General features: G+C 44.1%; 3 protein-coding genes across 7 annotated transcripts in view; all 3 read left to right on the top strand.

The window, feature by feature from the left end:
• Positions 1-635, top strand: part of slc12a5b (solute carrier family 12 member 5b) — a 46,197-nt gene extending 45,562 nt beyond the window's left edge. For all 4 annotated transcript variants that reach the window (XM_076991545.1, XM_076991543.1, XM_076991542.1 and 1 more), the window contains one exon: positions 1-635. This exon is cut by the window's left edge and continues 180 nt beyond it. The gene's annotated coding sequence lies outside the window, so the exon portion shown is untranslated.
• A 5,036-nt stretch (positions 636-5,671) lies between these two features.
• rh50 (Rh50-like protein) lies at positions 5,672-7,196 on the top strand. The gene is made up of 2 exons (XM_076991506.1): positions 5,672-6,118; positions 6,222-7,196. Exons 1-2 carry the CDS (start codon positions 5,672-5,674, stop codon positions 7,194-7,196), a joined length of 1,422 nt encoding a protein of 473 aa, XP_076847621.1.
• Positions 7,197-9,571: 2,375 nt separating this feature from the next.
• On the top strand, positions 9,572-18,035 carry rbm39b (RNA binding motif protein 39b). Of its 2 annotated transcripts, none has more exons than XM_076991485.1 (16): positions 9,572-9,923; positions 10,598-10,655; positions 12,303-12,352; positions 12,482-12,676; positions 14,027-14,092; positions 14,225-14,281; positions 14,557-14,674; positions 14,758-14,910; positions 14,996-15,139; positions 15,296-15,361; positions 15,725-15,929; positions 16,129-16,209; positions 16,687-16,795; positions 16,955-17,060; positions 17,182-17,260; positions 17,370-18,035. In XM_076991485.1, exons 2-16 carry the CDS (start codon positions 10,605-10,607, stop codon positions 17,468-17,470), a joined length of 1,581 nt encoding a protein of 526 aa, XP_076847600.1. In that variant the 5' UTR covers positions 9,572-9,923; positions 10,598-10,604; the 3' UTR covers positions 17,471-18,035. The 2 variants fall into 2 exon arrangements, with proteins under 2 accessions (XP_076847600.1, XP_076847601.1); XM_076991486.1 differs by having other exon boundaries at positions 9,596-9,614.
• Positions 18,036-18,729: the final 694 nt, after the last annotated feature.

Raw genomic sequence — 18,729 nt, 5'->3', positions numbered from 1 at the left:
AGCAATACAGCCCCAGAACATATCAGGCAACTTTGCACTGTATAATCAAACACCTTAGAAAACACCAGCTTAGTATTTGTTCTACCTTGACACTATTTCTCTTCATCCCTGTTTGTCCTCATCTAAATTAACGGACAACTTACTCTCAGTCAGGATTAGTGACTTTTGATTGCCGTTGCACAATGCACAGACGGATTAGTAGATGTTTGGCTCTAGTGTCTAAGGGTTGTTATCTCAAATGACAAACAAAAGTTACTCCTGTACTTTAGTTAAACCCAACCAAACATAGATTTGATATTGTACTGAGAAAAAGAACAAAAAAAATCTATTTATTTAGCTTTGTTAAGCAGCCATACACAGCTGCAGATCATAGACAGAGGTTTATTTGTATACTAATTCAACTCAAAGGCCAAATGGAAACGGTTTGTATGAGGCGAAAAGTCTTCCACTGTATTGTTTAATTGCCCAAGAAGCACTTTGAAACAACATTTGCAGGGTCTTTGTGTGAACCCAGAGAACTTATAGTAAAACGCTGCAGCTGTATTGTCCATATTTTCTCATGGTACACACACGTCATGTCACATGTCATTTGTCCATATTCAACAATGAGGGACCACCAAGGATGGAGGAACTGTGGTAGGGGGGGTTTGAGGGTAGGGGGGAGGGGTATGAGGGTAGGGGGGAGGGGGTATGAGGGTAGGGGAGGGGGGTAGGGGGGGTATGAGGGTAGGGGGGAGGGGGTATGAGGGTATGAGGGTAGGGGAGGGGGGTAGGGGGGGTATGAGGGTAGGGGGGAGGGGGTATGAGGGTATGAGGGTAGGGGAGGGGGGTAGGGGGGGTATGAGGGTAGGGGGGAGGGGGTATGAGGGTATGAGGGTAGGGGAGTAGGAGGGGAGGGGGGTAGGGGGTAGGGGTTGAGTGTGTGTGCCTGTGTGCATGTGATTTTGGTATAGGGTAGTTGTCACTGATTACCGAAGTTTCAAGAAACAGAGCACTGAGTTCCCTCAGAACATGTTCAGCAGAGTGGAAGATCTTATTAGGCTTTATAAGAACACGACAGTGAATTGTTTTCAGAAAATTATACACATAATTGATTCATGAATTACATGCATCAGCACATGTACATACTGTACAAGACCATATAAATATATATACAACACATGATAAAGAAGATAAAAGATTTATTTATTTATATTTCAAGTATTTATCTATACAAATTAATATTTCATCATCAGCATTTTTAAATAGCTAATGTGTAACCAACACTTGCCAAATACAAATTTGTGCCATAAGAATATAATACGAAAACAAAAATTTTGATAGAACTTTTATGTTTAATCTGTACTTTCTCTTTAAGCTTATATGTGTGAAGAAGACAGGGTCTTTGGTTGTGAGTCACTGCACAGAAATATTTAAAACATCACATTTCAGCAATTACAAGCCAGAACGGTTAGTAAATTTTTCTCCTGTTGCAAAGAAATTATCTTTCCCCGTCCATCACTCACTTCTCTGCAATGCATCAAACATATTTTCACAAAACATTGCCAGTCATTCGCTGAAAAGAAATTTCTCACACTTATCAGAGTTATGTTCCATGACTCAATTATCGAATATGTAGGCTCCATCTGTATGAGAACCACACGCTGCTTAAAAAGGATTGTTATATGTTTACTTATAGTAGAAGTAGATTAGACAAATATACATTTATCCAGACTATTACCTTATTTTTTTGTATAATTACAAAGAAGAAAATATGTTTACTGAATAGACTAGTGAAAAAATCTAATATTTCTGTTGTCTTGTGTATAATTGTGAGGGTGAAAGGCAAACTAGAGCTGTTTTCATTTAAAATCAAACTGCATTGAAGATGCTGCTGCCAACATTAACCTGTAAATATATGAAGCCAAAAAGAAAGGAAGGAAGAAAGAAAGAAAGAAAGAAAGAAAGAAAAAGGACCATGAAAATGATCTGAAGTTGGTTAACATGAAAAGCACCGCAGTGCTGTGCTTTTCCACTTAATAATTATTGTTCCCAGGCACGTGTTATCTAGTGCATGCAGTGGACAATATTAACAGTATACGTTAGCATACGACTAGGCTTAACTTGTCTGGGAAGTCACAAGATAAGTTCTACAGGGTTTGGGGCACTGTGACTCAGACAGAAGAACTAATGTATTTGTATGGAACATTCTGGACTCAGACCTCTTTACAGTGTTAGTGAACACCTCATCAGTTTGCATGTTGATGTCTGCACTTGATTCATTTGGTTGAGAGAAGGTCTATAGAAGAGCTGGTTGATAAGTTGATTAACTGACATCAGGCAATGTGTCTATAATGGAATTTTTCCTCTACTTTTCTTACTGTTTTGCTAGTACACGATAACTACCAACCAGCATAGCTAAGTACATATAGCAAACAATATTACCTGTCATAATAAAAGTTCTATTTGCAGTGATAGCAAATTTTTAAAGGCTATTGAGCTATTTCAGTAATCACTAAATCACTAAATTTTAGCATCTTAAAACGGAATGTTGTTTTATCTGCCATTGCCATTGTTGTCTGTCAACAGTGAAATGTTGTTTTTTCCCAATTTTTCCTGTAGTTTTATTTAACACATGATTTGAAAGATCTACTTTATCCAAAAGTAACGCTCAGTAAAATACCCACCTAGACCTGGAGCTTTATTACGAAATGCTATGTAATAGTCTATCATATATTGTACCTGACATTTAATGAGGGGTGTTATCAATCTTTCTAATCATACCATCTTTACATTTTTTATTATCCATGAGATTTAACATATAAGAATATATCATGACATATCTTTGGTAACCATGTTTCATGTGTAGTAATATAGTAAATTACTTATAATTACAAAACCAAACTAGCCACATTTCTTTGAAAATATTTTCTCTCCTCAGCAAAATACAGAACATCTAAAATGATTTTATACACAGTCATTCCAAGGGTCTTGCTACCATCTGCTGGCTTATACTTGGTTTCTTTCTAGATTCTAGATAGAGGTCAAGGCTGCTTCTAGACTAAAAATTGTAAATTCCCATGGAAAGTCTTTAGTTAGAAACAAGACTTGACCTGTATCCAGAAAACTGGTCAATTTCATGTCAGCCTCTGTAGCATATCAGAACTTTTAAGAGATGGATCTGGAAGTGTCACCTGTCATCCAGGCAGATTAGAACAGAGTTTAGCTAGAGCACCGTGAGTCGATGGTCAAATATGCTTTCAGATGTATGAATATATTGTGCATATTATGGGATTAATTTCCTCATTGTTTTTGTGTTAATGTTTTATTATCACTTCCTTCATAGTTCTGTGCTGTGAAGTTGTCATTCAAGGATATCTGCTATATATTTATGAATATTTTTGAACCACTCATGCTTATTATGCAATGTTGACTTATATAGCCTGCAATGAAAGCATACTGTTTTCTACTGATAGTTCAGTGAGGTCACTACAATGACCAGTTAATTAGATTTGTATTTTAATTAACTGCAGGTGTTTCCGAAGGTGCTATTGATTACTTCTGTATGACAGCTGCAGCCAGAAAATATGCAGAAATGTGAGAATGTGATTCAGTAAGAGATTGTAAACCTAAAGGAACCGGTGTGAGAAGAATGACGTGAACGATGCATCCCAGTCAAGAGTGTGCGGAACAGTGGCGATGATCCAGAGTTACAACGAGTTCCTACTAATGCAATAATGAGCAGGTTGAAGACCTGTGGCTTGCTCAACAGGAAGGGCTATTCAGACTTCATAGAGTATAATTAGATGAAATCAATTCAGGTATTATTCCACCTGAATAGTGTTGCTTCATTACCTTGGTTTAGAATGTTACCACTGGACTCTGCACTAAGTGAAAGGTGTTAGTTAGGTTACAATAATTTGGCTAGTAAAGGTGGTCCATCGACCTATGTTGTCTGTGGTGGTTGTAGCTGGATGGTGACCTAAGATCTCACACTGATCTCTTAAAGATCTCTAGTGCTAAATGAGGTAAAAACTACACAAGTCTGAGGAGCTGGTTATGGACTACCACTTACACACTGCTTCTCAGGGTAGCCTGTCCCTGCAGTTATTTCTGTATCACGTTACAGATCATTTGATATTTTGGAGATGGATAGTTGAGATCTACAAGTTCCTCACTCGACTTCTTCCTGTGTCTCTGCTCCACGTTTTAATGTACCTGTAGGTTGGTGACATTTCAGTGGACCCCAATTCATTCTCAGCTTTATGATGTGTAACTGCAAAGTTCTGCGAAGACATGCGTGTGCGTCCCATGAATCCTAAACGTGATGTGAGCACTCAGCCAGAACTAGAGAATGATAATTAGCATTTCTACACAGCTAGTGTTTGATTCTGCCCTTGGAAGAGCAGTAATACATTTTGTATGGTAGGTCTAGTGAAGATCCAGAGATGCTGATCTTGGTACATTTTATGCTTAATGTTTTTTTTACAGTTCATTCTCCTTTGAGCAAGGACTTTGAGTGTGCATGTGTTCGTATGTGTGTGTGTGGCCGTGCTTGTGTAAGAAAGACAAAGAAAGAGAACAAGTGCAAAAGACAGGTCACAAGTGTGTGTATGTTTAACTGTGAGTTTTAGTTTTACCACTCTGAAATAAGACAAGCTAGGCCTTGGTGGTTAGTTTTGTAAATAAAAGAAATATTATAGAGTTATATCTTAGCTTGGTTGTTTAATTTGTGTCCATGCAAGTCTAGTATTTTAAAGAAATAGAACTATGTATTCACTATTGTGTTCTATGATAACATATTTAAAAGAAATATATGAGATTATTATTTTACCTTGTCAAATGCTTCTACATTACATGGCTAATGGTTTCTCTGGACCATTTTGTAGAGTTGTCTGCACAAATGCAATAAATTGTCATTTTATTACATTGTTGCTGTGGTTATCTTTCTTTAAAAGTGATTTTCAAATGATCTTTAAAATAACATTAGTTATGACTTCAAAACTGCTTACAGAGTTAAGACTAGTTAACTAAATGTAATTCCTTTTGAGGTTCTAATATATTAGAATCAAAAAGGTTGTCAGTGATTCCAGTATAACAAAAAGTTTTACATTTAACGAAGGCATGGGAAATTTATTTCTGGAGAACCACATATGACAATGAGGACACTGGCAATAAGATTGTGACCATTCTGAGCAAATGCATTGGTTCAGGAGAACTGTGTGAACTGGGTCATCAACACTTTTAGAATGTGCTGTTAGTCAGAAAACCATCAGAGAAGAAGACTATGGTATGGGTTCCTCGTGTACCCAACTCTTCAAAATCAGCAGAGGTCTTACATTTTGCCCACTACATTGATTTCTAGTATCTAGCATGCTAACATCTTTTCCTGTGTCTCCTTCCCCCTCCCTCTCCCCACATAATCATCCATTCATTGTCTTGGAACAGAATAACCTTGAGTGTACCACTCTATAGGCTGCTGAGTGTTCATAAATCATGAGACCCACTGTTACCAAAGGTCAAAGTGCAGCTGCTGATCCCTGATAATCTACAGTTGGAAAACGCCAGCTTCATAGCCAATGGCTTCAGCCTTGCTTATCAGCCAAGCGAGGATATAAACGCTAGAAATAAGACACGAGGACAATAAAAGAAAGAGGAAGACAGGGAACTTCATCTTAGACATCCTAACAGCATGAAGAAGAACTCCACAAGCCTGAGAGTCAGACTTCCTGTGCTGGTGTTTGCACTGGAGGTCTTGATCGTGGTCCTGTACTCACTGTTTGTGACTTATGATGACCAGACCAATGCACTGCTGCAGGACAATAATACAAATCCTTTGGAGAACAGTGTGTACCAAGACTACCCCTTTTTTGCCGACATCCAGGTCATGATCTTCATTGGGTTCGGCTGCCTCCTGGCCTTTTTTCGGCGCTACGGTTTTGGTGGAATGGTGTTCAACTTCATGACCGCTACCTTTGCGATTCAGTGGGCCATTTTGGTACAGGGATTCTTCCATTTCTATTATGATGGCAAGATTCACTTGGGCGTGATCAACCTCATAAATGCAGAATTTGCTTGTGCGGTGGTGCTGATCTCGTTTGGGGCGGTGCTGGGGAAGACCAGTCCAGTACAGCTATTAGTAAGTCTGCATTTTATTTCCATGACATTCTTTCTGTTTAAGTTAATAAGTCTTAATTTTTCATCAGTCGACTTGCAAATGACAGACGATACCTGATCTGTAGGTGATGACCTTGCTGGAGGTGCCTATGTTTGGTCTCACGGAATGGATTGTTGTCGAGTACCTGAAAATCAACGATGCTGGTGGCTCCATCCTCATCCACCTGTTCGCCTGCTACTTTGGTCTCGGTGTCACCTTCATCCTGTACAGACCGAGTCTGAACGAGGGCCATTCCAACGAGTGCACCAGCTACCAGTCTGATCTCCTGTCTGTGCTCGGCACCCTGTTCCTCTGGGTATTCTGGCCTTCCTTCAACTGCGCCCTGACCTTGAGGGGGGACGACCAGCACCGAGCCATTCTCCACACTTTCATCGGCCTGAGCGCGTCCACCCTTACTGCTTTCGCCCTCTCAGCCATGCTCAGCAAGAATGGCAAGCTCAGCATGGCCGACGTCCAGAACGTCACCTTGGCCGGAGGGGTCACCGTTGGTGCCTCGGTTGACATGATGATCTCACCTGCCGTTGCTTACGTGCTTGGGATGCTGGGCTGCATGGCTTGCATGCTAGGATATAAATACCTCAGTCCATTCCTGGCACGCAGGCTACGTCTGCAGGACCAGTGCGGCATCCACAACCTCCATGGTCTAACGGGACTCATCTCCACCATAGCTGGCATTTGTGCCATCCTGCTGGCCAGTGAGGAAACGTATGGCCTCAGCCTTTACCAGACCTTTTCATATCGTGCACCCAAACAAGGAGATCCTAGGTTAGAGGAACTCCAGAAGATGATCCCAGGTCTGGAGGCAGGCCTAGGCCGCAGTGCTAAGGAACAGGCTTTGTATCAAGTGGCGGCGCTGGCAAGCACCGTTAGCATGGCTGCAGTGGGAGGTGTCCTGACGGGATTGGTGCTCAAGCTTCCATATCTTGCCTCACCAAATGATGAGTCCTGCTTTGATGACGAGCTTTTCTTTAATGTTCCTGTAGATGCAGAAGAAGTGTCACAGGACCCAAGGACCTCAGACACACTGGTCAAAAACTAAATTCACATATTACAGACATACATAAACACACACACAAAAACAAAACAAAAAAACATTCGAAAAATGAAGATACGTAACAAGATATGTAACAAGTGTTCCAGATTTTTCTGTTATATTGAGTAAAATCTATTTTTCTGAAGAAAAACTGTATATTTGGTTATATATCTTAAGTTTATTTTAAATGTAAATCTATAGGGGACTCTTCTAGTAAGTATACATCACCAGAGTAAGGGCTTTAGTAGTCCATCTTTACTCAGATATCAAGGGCTACTAATATGTGTACCTGTGAGCCAAACAAATACTAGCTAACAAAAGTGGTGCTTAAAGGAAAATTGCATTTTGGCTACTGCATCTTAAAGATTTACTGATTAAGATGTCTGCCACCACTGTCTGTCAGTTTATTGGAAATAAAGGTTTTAACCTTCATGCACAGCTTTTAGTATTTGGCTAGCACTCTTGTTTTATTTGAAACACAGTCAATCAAACATCTAACTAACAAATTGATGCACTGACAAGATAGCACATTCACAGCATGGAAACAATTTTTTTGGTCTGTCTGTCTACAGTAATAGTAAGAATTGCTACATGCTGCCTCTGCCTGAAGTTAATATATACTTCATGTTGAGCAACAGCAGTCTGCAATGACAGCAGAATAAGGTTCAATAGTGCAATAGGTTTTACACTAGGTGTTTTACAATAGTACTACATTATCTCATCACAGCTGATAACCATAATGTTATCAAAAGTAATTACATTTCGTTTAAATATGAAAGGGAATGCCAAATCACTCATGCATATGTTATACATCAAGTGTATAACATATGCATATTGCAATTACATATGCTCTATGTATGTTTTTTTATAATTATTTTATTAGTGTTTTAAAAATTTAGATTACTGTATAAGTCATGAACAGTATATATGACATTGACCTGCTTGACCTGCCGTGACTCCCCTGCTGGAGTGACAATAGGTCCTGCCCACTTTTTCCTGTCTGCAGGGATTTCTAAAGTGCCTAAAGTGTCTGGGATTTGTCTTTCCTTTCATGTGGACATGTGTCTTCCGCAACTGCCAATCACTGTCCAGCTGTGTTTGGATTGCTTTGACCAATCCAGGCTCCACATTTTCACACAGTACTACTGGTCAATAGTGTACACGTGCAATCATCCATCAGGCTGCTTCTCAGTAGGTGTGTGTTGCTGCTCCACAGACGTGTGTGAGCAGAGAGGATGACTGTGTGGTTGGGCTTTTGTTCATTTTTTTGTCCATATATGACAAAATCTCACCACACTCACATCCCACCGCCTACATTCAGATAGAATCGCTTTCAGGGTTTGTAAATCTGAAGTGGACAAAAATTACAATAATTCTAATCTCAAACAGATTGTTGTTCATGAAAACATACCTATATTTATACCTACAGTTGAACTACTGGAAAGTGTCTAGTAAAAATGTGGTAAAAAATTATTATTTGTAAGGTACAATTGAACGGAGATGAATAAGGTTATCTGGCAATTGTTGTTGATCCAGTAAGTCTAATTAATAAAGTGGTTATGTATACATACCCCACCTTAAAATTTGTCTATCTGTTAACATTTTCTACATTGCCCAGTTGAGGAATCTTAAAAAGGTGATTATAGAATGTAAAATGAGGTAACATATTTTCTATGAATTCATATTTTCTTTATTCAGTGCATGAGTATGTACCTCTCAAGAAAGATTTCCCTGTTAAAACTATTAAATTTAAATGAGGCTACATATTTAAAAGATATTTATAGCCTACCTATATCTACAGTATAGATATGGACATTACAGAAGTGCACCAAATACATGGTTAAATTAGAATTAAAGTCTGTAGAATTTTACAATATAACAATAGTTATAAATTGCTCAATCATTACTCTGTAATGTGTGAAATAAACTGCTCCAGTCTGTCACAAGAGATGCCTCAGTCTTATTTTAAAGTCACAACTGTAACATGTAATTACACTACAGTCGTAATTTTATTATTTTTCCAATTCAAGCTAATTCTCTTATTTTCCCTAAAATGTCATTTCAGCCCAACAGGGACTAAGGCATGGATGTCCAGAATCACCTCAATACTCATGTACTCTGAGTCCAACTCTACATGTTGTCCAAATCATTAGAGGATTGTGTACAGGATCAAGTCAGTAATCCAGATGATCAAAGGTGACCAGCATGTGTAGTGCCAACACAGAATTTCACACAGCAATAAATTATAAATAGTCTTATAGCTACTACACGGAGCTGTGCCCAAGATGATCCGTCGAGGAGTGCCCTGTCCTGGGTGGAGATCCATCTCCTGGACCCAGTAAGGGAATCCCTCCAGTCGTGACCGGGAACCCCCATTCCGAGTCCGCCATTTTGTGAGACATCCAGGAAGTTTGCCCACAGAAGGTGAACTCACAAACAAATACAGCTAGTTAGCTAGCTGCTCGGGTCAACGGCGAACTGTTTCGCATATCGCGGTAGACGTACGTTACGTTACCGTCTTTTTTTTGTTGCTGCTTTAATATTCGGTGTTGAGTGATCGCAGTGAAGACCGTTACAGAAGGGAGTCCGAACAAAACGAAAACAACGTTAGCTGGTCAGCTAGCTGACTAGCTCGGTAGCTTAGCCAGCTAAGCTAACACGTCCGTGTGTTTCTCGCATGTCCGGTGTGACATCATTTCGCGACGAAGTGCAACGGAAAAACATATAGCGAAGGTAATTCAGCGAATACGTTGGTATTACGTCTACAATATTTTTACGTTTGCTGTTTTTATATCTTATCTTGTTCACACGCTAGTTGGTGTTGTGCTAGTGCCGCTCGTAATTGGGCTTGTCGTGTGTGGAAGGCCCAGCCGGGCCTAGTTACCCACACCACAGGGCGAGGAGGCTGGACACATAGTGCTGGGTTGTCCGCTAAATATCCAACATATCTCGATAAATATACGATAAAAGACGTTCGACGTGTTTAGTGCTCACGTTTGGAACCGACCGAAACGATCATATGTGTGAAATATCGCCTCACCAAAACTGAAGTGCGAAAGCGGAAAGGTGTTAGCTTAGCTGGCTCAACTGTTCACAAAAAACCGTTCCTTGTAATCTGCAGTAGGCGTTTTATTTCGATTAAATGCGTTTATTTTTCAGTGTTTCTTTTATCTGACGTTTCCAAATCATGATTCGCAGTCATTACATAATTTAGTCTTTCCTCAAATAAGTGTAGTGCCTCTACACGCAATACGGTGGCTAGCTAACTAGCATAGCCTTTATAATGCGATGTGGGTTGGTTAATGTGAGCATGAACACCCTCACTAGCTAAATATCAGTACAGTTAGAAGGATAAGGAGACGTTGTATTTATTTGTTCGTTAATTATAACATGTTTTCCACCAACAGGTGATCAATGGCGGACGACTTTGATATTGAGGCCATGCTCGAGGCCCCTTACAAGAAGGTTGGTACCAGGATTAGGCGCTTTAATCCTAGCTACATTAGAAAGCACCAATGCTGTTTTGCACATGACTGAGTAGCTGTTACAATATGGCAACTGGGAAGCCCTGTGTTTGATATGTCTGACTGACAAATCTGAGTGGTAAAGACAATGATGTTATTTGTGTGATGCTTCAGAAATTAATCTGAATTACAAATAAATGCCCATCTATCTCTTTTATAGACTTGCCTAATGATATCTCACCTCTACTTCCCTGAATACACCTTTGATTCCAGTGTGAACTGTGAAAAAAGTAAGGTAGTCATTGCGGAATATATTTGCTGTATGTGATCCCTTAGGCCAAATACCAAAAGACCTTCATCTTAGAACATCCAGTCACCTGTTCTGGTGTCAACAAGATGAATGGCAGTGGATAAAACAGGGACATAACCCAACATGAAGCAGAGACAGTATTCACATTTTTATATTGACTGACAAGGCTGAAATTTTATCTTCCATAGTGATAGCTTTTATTGCGGTTACAATGAGTGGCAGATTATATCAGATACATCATGCAACACATATATGTTTTCGGGTCAACAATCCGAAAGTATTATGTTCTAAAGAAGAGCTTTGAAATATACTGATCAGGTACACTTTTACCCTCCTGGTAAAATATGTAACTGAAACTTCCAGAATATGAATACTGTCTCTCTAGCCAATCTCTTGTGATGGTCTCCAGATCAAATAAGTTAGCATCTTGATTTCTGCATGCTCTTAACTATAGATCAAATTCATATTGTACATCCAAGTTCATGTTCCTCTTTAATACAGTTTTATCATAGCAAGCTCCATTAGAGTTGTATAATGCATCAAGTAAATGAGTTTCATTACTAAGAATAGGCGTCTTATCGTTTGCCTTTAAAAAAAAACACACAAGCAAAAAAAAAAACTTTCCCAAAGATGGTTGATCTGTACACTGGGCACAAAACCTTTCATGAGGTATTCATTTCAAAAGAAATCTCTCTTCAATTTTATTTTCCTTTTAATTTCTTCTTAAAATTATTTTTTTTATTACTTTGATGCCGTGTCTCTTGGGAGCCGTTATGACTAAGCCGTGTACATCCCTGTCTGCTTCAGGACGAGATGTGAGACAGAGATGGCATCGCGCTCTCACAGTCCCACCGCACTTACGGGGTGAAGATCTCGTGGAATGACACGGCCTCAACTCTGGGAAACCCTTTAGTGACCCCGCCCTTAGCAACAAGCTATAGGTTTAAGATTACAGGGTCCTGCCACTGTCAGACTCTGGACACGGGGGGGGTCCCGCCAGACAACTGTTAGCATGCCAAGACGGTTCAGCTTAATGGGATCTTTTCCTCTGTATTCTGTATTCTATTTCTTGGGCAAAATATTTGACTTTGTGACTGAGAACACTGTAGTTTAAAAAAGGGAAAATAATAGTGACCTTTGAGGTGGAGAGTGGGGGGAAAAATCTCTATGGACCCCGCTGGTAGAAGCCTTGTCCAGAACAGACAAACAGAGAGATTATTTCTGCTTTTCTAAATTATTATATTTTGTATCTTCTCTCATCCCCTCCCCCCCATCCCCTTGACGACTTGCTTTGTATCCTCTCCGTCCTCACGGTGTTCTTCTATCGACCCCGCTTAGGATGACAGCAAGTCCTCTAGTGCAAATGGCCACGATGAGCACGGCAAAAAGTGAGTAACCCCTCCTTTTTTTGGTGTAGCCGGGGTTTCCGCCGAGATTAAAGGCGGCGCTCCGCGAGCTCCTCCCCCATCACCCCCCCCTCCCCCCCCACGCGTCGACGCCCTCCCGCTCCCTTGCAGGAAAAAACACGGGCGCAGCCGGAGTCGCAGTGCCAGCCCCGAGCGGCGCAGGAGCAAGGAGTGGCGGAAGAGCCGCGAGAAACGCAAGAGCCGCAGCCGCGAGAGGAAGCGCTCGCGCAGCAGGGAGCGGCCCCGCTCGGACTCGCGCGGCCAAGAACGACACGGGCGCTACCGCGGCGGCCGCAAGAGCCCCTAGTGAGTACGGCTCAACACGACCGTGTGGGGGGGGGTGTTCATGCTCAACCAAACACCTGGTCTGGGTGAAGAACCTTCTCCATACTCTTATCTAGGAGAGCACCGTTTGGAGGAAAAAGAAATTAAACGGGGCCATTTACGCTAACGAGTAGCTATTCGTTGGTCATTACTTACTAGTAGTATCGTGAGCTCCTGTAATATTTATTGGTAAATTATGTTTGAATATTTTAATGTTACTGTAGATTTTTATTTTCAAAATGCTAATCTATTACAGTACATTTGTACAGACATTCAATTTAGTAGAGAAAACAACACTAAACACACTAAAAACATCCAGATGCACGAGTTTGATCACGGAGTAGATGTGAAAAATGTTTGTTTACGAACCCTCATAACCTCCAGTCCTAGTACAGCTGTCGTGTAGGGTACATGAAAATGTGATAATGCGGCTTTGACACTGAGCTGCTCATTCACAGAGAAGCATCGTGTTAAAGCTCATTTTCTTAAATAGATTTAAATGAAGCCACGTGGATATTGTTGGAGCAGGAAGTGCAGGTTTATTTGAACCTCTGGTGTAGTCAGGTCCCATAGCCACCTTAACGTGTTTCCTCCAAATGTAAATATGAGCCTGTTCTTGGGAGAGGATAACTGTGAACTTGGAGCCGTTTCGTTGCTGCCGAGCGCGTGGAAGGTCGTTTGACTAAGCGACGTCATCGTTCTGAGCCGCCTTAACCAGTTGTTAGCATTAATGGAGGAGGTGTGATCTGATCCCAGGTCAGCATTGGGGATGTAAATCAATGCGAGCTGTGATTAGTGCATGATGATGGATCTGCTCTGTCCCCGTCTGCCTTTCAGTGGCCCCTAATGTCCACACACGTCCTTCACATCAGTGCTCTGTACAGTAGACTCCAATCTAAAGTTTAGCGGATGTTTTAAGGAAAACGTTCTTGTTTTAAATACGATAGGACTGAATGATGAAATGCCATTGGCCTTTCTGATGAAAAACGGTTGTAATCTTCCTTGATGCTGTATTTTGCTGTCATTACAGCATAGATGGCATTATACACATACTCTTAAGATGACTTCATATCAACCACACCTCACAAATGTCTTCAGCCCATATTCATTAAACCATGGACAACAAACTCTGCCCCATGTTGGTTCTAGAGGGCCGTCTCCACATAGTGTCTTAACGCCAAAGCTCACCTTACCCAGAGTGCCTTCCGATTGGCTCGACTTGGTAGGCGTGGTCTCCGTAAGGCCGAGGGAGACGGGCCCTCTCGTGCCAGCATGCGGCCCCCTCTGCTGTTGGCTCGGCTCTGACGCTCGGACCCTTGTTTTGTGTCATAGTTTGGGACCCAAATTTAACGGTGGTCCTGGAGGGAAGAATGTCCCACCCCATGCGGCCAAACCAAGGTTTTTATCGTCTAATCTCCCTCTTGTGTGTCTCCTGCTGCCTGCCACGCTCGTATGGTGTGACTGCACATACACAGCCGGCGCTGAGCAGAAGTGAACTGTCCTCTCTGTCTCCTCCCCGCCTCCCTTTAGCGGTCGCAGACGCTCCAGAAGCAGGAGCCCCACCAAGAGAGACAAAAGCCCCGTCAGGTCAGAGAACCCGTTTCCCATCGTCACGTGTCTCCTGTCACTGATTGGAGTAGGGGTGGCTAATTATAATACTAAACCCAGATTAGCATACTGTTCCAGAGTTTGATATAGTGAATAATAGTTTCTAAAATAGTTTTTGTTTTGTTTATTTTTAGAGATGTATCCTTGTGACCATACGGAAGCTCTGACCCGTTCGGGTCCTCCTGAGTTCTTTACACGAGGTGCAGTCAGTGGCCTGATGTGTACTGACACTAACCTCTAAGCTCTCCCCACAGGCAGCCCATCGATAACCTCAGCGCGGAGGAGAGAGACGCCCGCACCGTCTTCTGCATGCAGCTGGCTGCCAGGATCCGACCCAGAGACTTGGAGGAGTTCTTCTCCGCCGTGGGCAAAGTAAGCCCAGCTGCTGCCTTTAAACGGCTCCTTCCTTCCTCTTTGTCGGCGATTCCCCTAACGCCTCGTCTTTTGTAACGAAGGTGCGAGACGTGAGGATGATTTCGGACCGGAACTCGCGCAGGTCCAAGGGCATCGCCTACGTGGAGTTTGTGGAGGCCACCTCCGTGCCGCTGGCCATCGGGCTGACGGGACAGAAGCTTCTGGGCGTGCCCATCATCGTCCAGGCCTCACAGGTACCGCCCGCAGAGGGGTCTGTCTGCCCGTCTCTCTCTCTCTCTCTCTCTCTCTGTTTCACTGGGTCTCTCTCTCTCTCTCCAGGCTGAGAAGAACCGGGCGGCGGCTGCGGCGGCCGCCAGCATCCTGCAGAAGGGCAGCGCGGGACCCATGCGCCTCTACGTGGGCTCGCTGCACTTCAACATCACCGAGGACATGCTGCGGGGCATCTTCGAGCCCTTCGGCCGGGTGAGCGGGGCGGGACGGGGGTGCGGGACGCGAGTGCTGGGTGTGCTGGACGCGAGTGCTGGGTGTGCTGGACGCGAGTGCTGGGTGTGCTGGACGCGAGTGCTGGGTGTGCGGGACGCGAGTGCTGATCGTGTTCCCTGCGTGTTTCCCGCTCAGATCGAGAACATCCAGCTGATGATGGACAGCGAGACGGGCCGGTCCAAAGGCTACGGCTTCATATCGGTGAGTGTCTCCTTGTAGTCGTAACGCCGCCATGGAAGTCCGAGTTTGGAGGGTAGAACTTTGTTCACACAGCAGAGCAACGTTTCCAGAAACGAGACACACTGAGCATGAGTGAGGAGGGGGAGGGGCTACATTAAATCAGATCTGACTGATGAGCTCGTTTGCGTCTATGAACGTCTCGTACGGATAAAGTACCAGTGTGGCTCAAATCTGATTGGAAAAAAGTCCTGTTCCTTGTGGCATTTTGCTACTCGAATCTGATCTGGGCACGGTGATGGACACAATCAAAAGTTTGAAGCTTTGTCTGGCTAATCTCTGAGTGTGGTACCTTCTCCTGACCTTTGACCCCTGTCCTGCGTGCAGTTCGCGGACGCCGAGTGCGCCAAGAAGGCCCTGGAGCAGCTGAACGGTTTCGAGCTGGCGGGTCGGCCCATGAAGGTGGGCCACGTGACCGAGCGCTCGGACGGCTCCTCCGCCAGCTCCTTCCTGGACAACGACGAGCTGGAGCGCACCGGCATCGACCTGGGAACCACGGGCCGCCTGCAGCTAATGGCCCGCCTCGCCGAGGGTAGGCACCCCTGCCCGCATGGGTGGGAGACCCCTGATGGAGTGTTAAAGGCTTTGTTGGGGATTTGTTAGAGTGCTTTTTTTGCGCTGTGACACCGAGGTAGAACTTTGTGCGAACTAGTGTTGCTTTTAGCGCTTCCCGCGAACGTCACGTCATACTGATTGCTGGGTTGTGCTGTTTCCTCCTCTTCGTGGTCCAGGTACCGGCCTGCAGATCCCTCCTGCCGCACAACAGGCTCTCCAAATGAGCGGCTCCATCCCGTTCGCTAACCTGCCCGGGGGTGAGGACCGACCTGAACGCAACCGTCTGAACGCACGTCGTCACAATTTGCTCTGTGTCTCCCTGGGAATGCACAGTTGACTTATTTCCTCAGTTACTACAGGCAGATGGCTGAGTCTTGCATTCTGTCTTTTCTTAACATTCTGTATCTATTCATCTCCGTCACCTAAATACACAGAGCTGATTCTGTAGACACTTATACTAAACCCTGTTAACGCTGGAAGCTGAAATATTCAAAGAGTTGCACGTTTGGCACATAGAAATAGATTTGACCAACATGCAGACGGTGTGTAACAAGTGCTATGCCGGGGACAGGAAGTGTGCAGCGAGTTCTTCTGATTGGCCGCACGTGTCTTGGTTAGTCTCAGCTCTCAGGAGTCGGGGAGATGTTCCCCAGAGCGGTCCCCGTTTCATGTGTGGTGCTTGTGCTGTGTTGAGTATATAGTGTTGAATGAAGCAGCACTGTGTGTTTCCACAGCGCCCCCCGCCCTGATCCCCAGCCCCTCCATGAACCAGGCCATGAACCTGCCCACCCAGCCGCTGGCCACACACTGCCTGCAGCTCTCCAACATGTTCAACCCCCAGGCGTGAGTCGCTCCAGCATTCTGGATACGTGTGTGTGTGTGTGTGTGTGTGTTTGTGTGTGTTCATCTTACAGTCACGAGCAAGCGATGTGCACACGTGTGTTTTAGGAGATCGACCCTTATTAGCTGAAACCCCTCATTTTTTTCCCTCCCTCTTTACAGAGAAAACGACCCTGGCTGGGACTCGGAGATTCGTGATGATGTCATAGAGGAGTGCAACAAACACGGAGGCATCATCCACATTTACGTAGACAAGAACTCCGCCCAGGTACGTTCCGCCGCATGCGGGGTGGGTTCCCCTGGCGACATGGCCCGGTCAGAACCACCCGTGCCCACCAGACGTGGTTTCCCTCAGGCTTACACGGAGTCCTTCCGTCCTCTCCTCGTAGGGTAACGTGTACGTGAAGTGTCCCTCCATCCCCGCAGCCATGGCCGCCGTGAGCGCCCTCCACGGACGCTGGTTCGCCGGTAAGACGTTTTTCCCGTCCCGAGATGCCTCCGTGGTCCACGTATTTGCGGTGGCGCTCTTGAGCGTTTCTCCTGCTAAAGTGCACATCTCCTTCTCTCCTCCCGACAGGCAAAATGATCACGGCCGCCTACGTGCCCCTCCCCACCTACCACAACCTGTTCCCCGACTCGGTCACGGCCACGCAGCTACTGATGCCCACGCGGCGGTGATCCACCCGCCCAGGAAACACCCTCACACCCGCAAACCCACCAACCTGTTCAGTTGCCTGATGAGGGGTCAGCTAGTCTGGGTCAGTAATAGCCAGTGGAAAGCTAAAGACCCACTGACCCACACTGACTGCGTCCTGGGCTCTTCCTAACCAGTTTTGAAGGAGATTTTGATGTTTCGGGGGGTTTTTTTTGTTTGTTTTTTGTTTTTTTTTAAACAGCGTTCTTATCCTTTCCGTGCTCTTGATGCATTGGGCATGCCTAGTCACGTAGAACACAGCTTGCTTAAGTTTTCAAACAAGGCTTTTCTTTCCAACAAAGCTGATCTTCATCCTGTATATATTAGGCATGTTGTCATGTTGTCAAGACTCTTGTGACTCTCATGAGTATTTTTGTGAGGTTGATGGTGTACAAATGACAGAAATGAAGGCTTGTTGCCCCCTCCATCTTAACCCCATCAGCTGTATTTGATGTACTCGGATGTCTGAGAACACCTTTACATTTATAGCCTTTTGTAATCAAACTTTGGTCGATTTTGTACAGATGATTAAAATTGCTTTGAAAATAAGCACCCTGGGGACTCCGTTGTCTTTCTGTTTGTTGAGTTGTAAAAACTGTTGACAGTTAAAATTGGAGTACTTCTGTATTCCTAACTGGAATACCTGTCTGGTCTCTTCAGTCAAGTTGAGTTTCTCATGGCGTTAAGGTTCCAGATGACTGCAGTCATTGTAGCTTGGATCAGTCATAGCTTCAACCACAACCAGCCACGTGTAAAGCTGTTTTCATTCCTCTTGATTCTGTAATTTTATGCGTCTTCAGACGCCATATGACATCAAAGTACAGCACTTTCCTGTTGGTAGACGAGCTGTTCACCTCCCATTTGGGTCTGTATAATGTGGTTATTTGTGTTTTGTTGTAGTTTCTAGATGGTTCTGGCCATGTACGTGTGAGGAGAGATATAGCAGCAGATAACTCCTGCTCCTCGTTCTTTCTACCAAATCATGTTGGAATGTGTGTCAACGCCCCTTTCTCTACCAGCCTGGATGGTGAAGAACCACACTGGTCCTGCCTGGGTGGGTGAGCACCACACTGGTCCTGCCTGGGTGGGTGAGAACCACACTGGTCCTGCCTGGGTGGGTGAGCACCACACTGGTCCTGCCTGGGTGGGTGAGCACCACACTGGTCCTGCCTGGGTGGTGGAGAACCACACTGGTCCTGTCAGGGTGGAGGCCTTGGTGATCACTGACTAACAACAACACAAA

Source organism: Brachyhypopomus gauderio, unplaced genomic scaffold (genome assembly GCF_052324685.1).
Source record: "Brachyhypopomus gauderio isolate BG-103 unplaced genomic scaffold, BGAUD_0.2 sc83, whole genome shotgun sequence".
NCBI lineage: Eukaryota > Metazoa > Chordata > Actinopteri > Gymnotiformes > Hypopomidae > Brachyhypopomus > Brachyhypopomus gauderio.
The sequence above is the reverse complement of the archived record's forward strand: the minus strand, read 5'-3'. Positions and strand labels throughout refer to the sequence as shown.

Excerpts from the sequence above, each read along its gene's own strand:
- rh50 (XM_076991506.1), top strand. The coding sequence starts at position 5,672 with ATGAAGAAGAACTCCACAAGCCTGAGAGTCAGACTTCCTGTGCTGGTG. Across the intron at positions 6,119-6,221 it reads CCAGTCCAGTACAGCTATTA|GTGATGACCTTGCTGGAGGT; the intron begins GTAAGTCTGCAT and ends CCTGATCTGTAG.
- rbm39b (XM_076991485.1), top strand. The coding sequence starts at position 10,605 with ATGGCGGACGACTTTGATATTGAGGCCATGCTCGAGGCCCCTTACAAG. Across the intron at positions 12,677-14,026 it reads GGCGGCCGCAAGAGCCCCTA|TTTGGGACCCAAATTTAACG; the intron begins GTGAGTACGGCT and ends TTTGTGTCATAG. Across the intron at positions 16,796-16,954 it reads AACATGTTCAACCCCCAGGC|AGAAAACGACCCTGGCTGGG; the intron begins GTGAGTCGCTCC and ends CCCTCTTTACAG.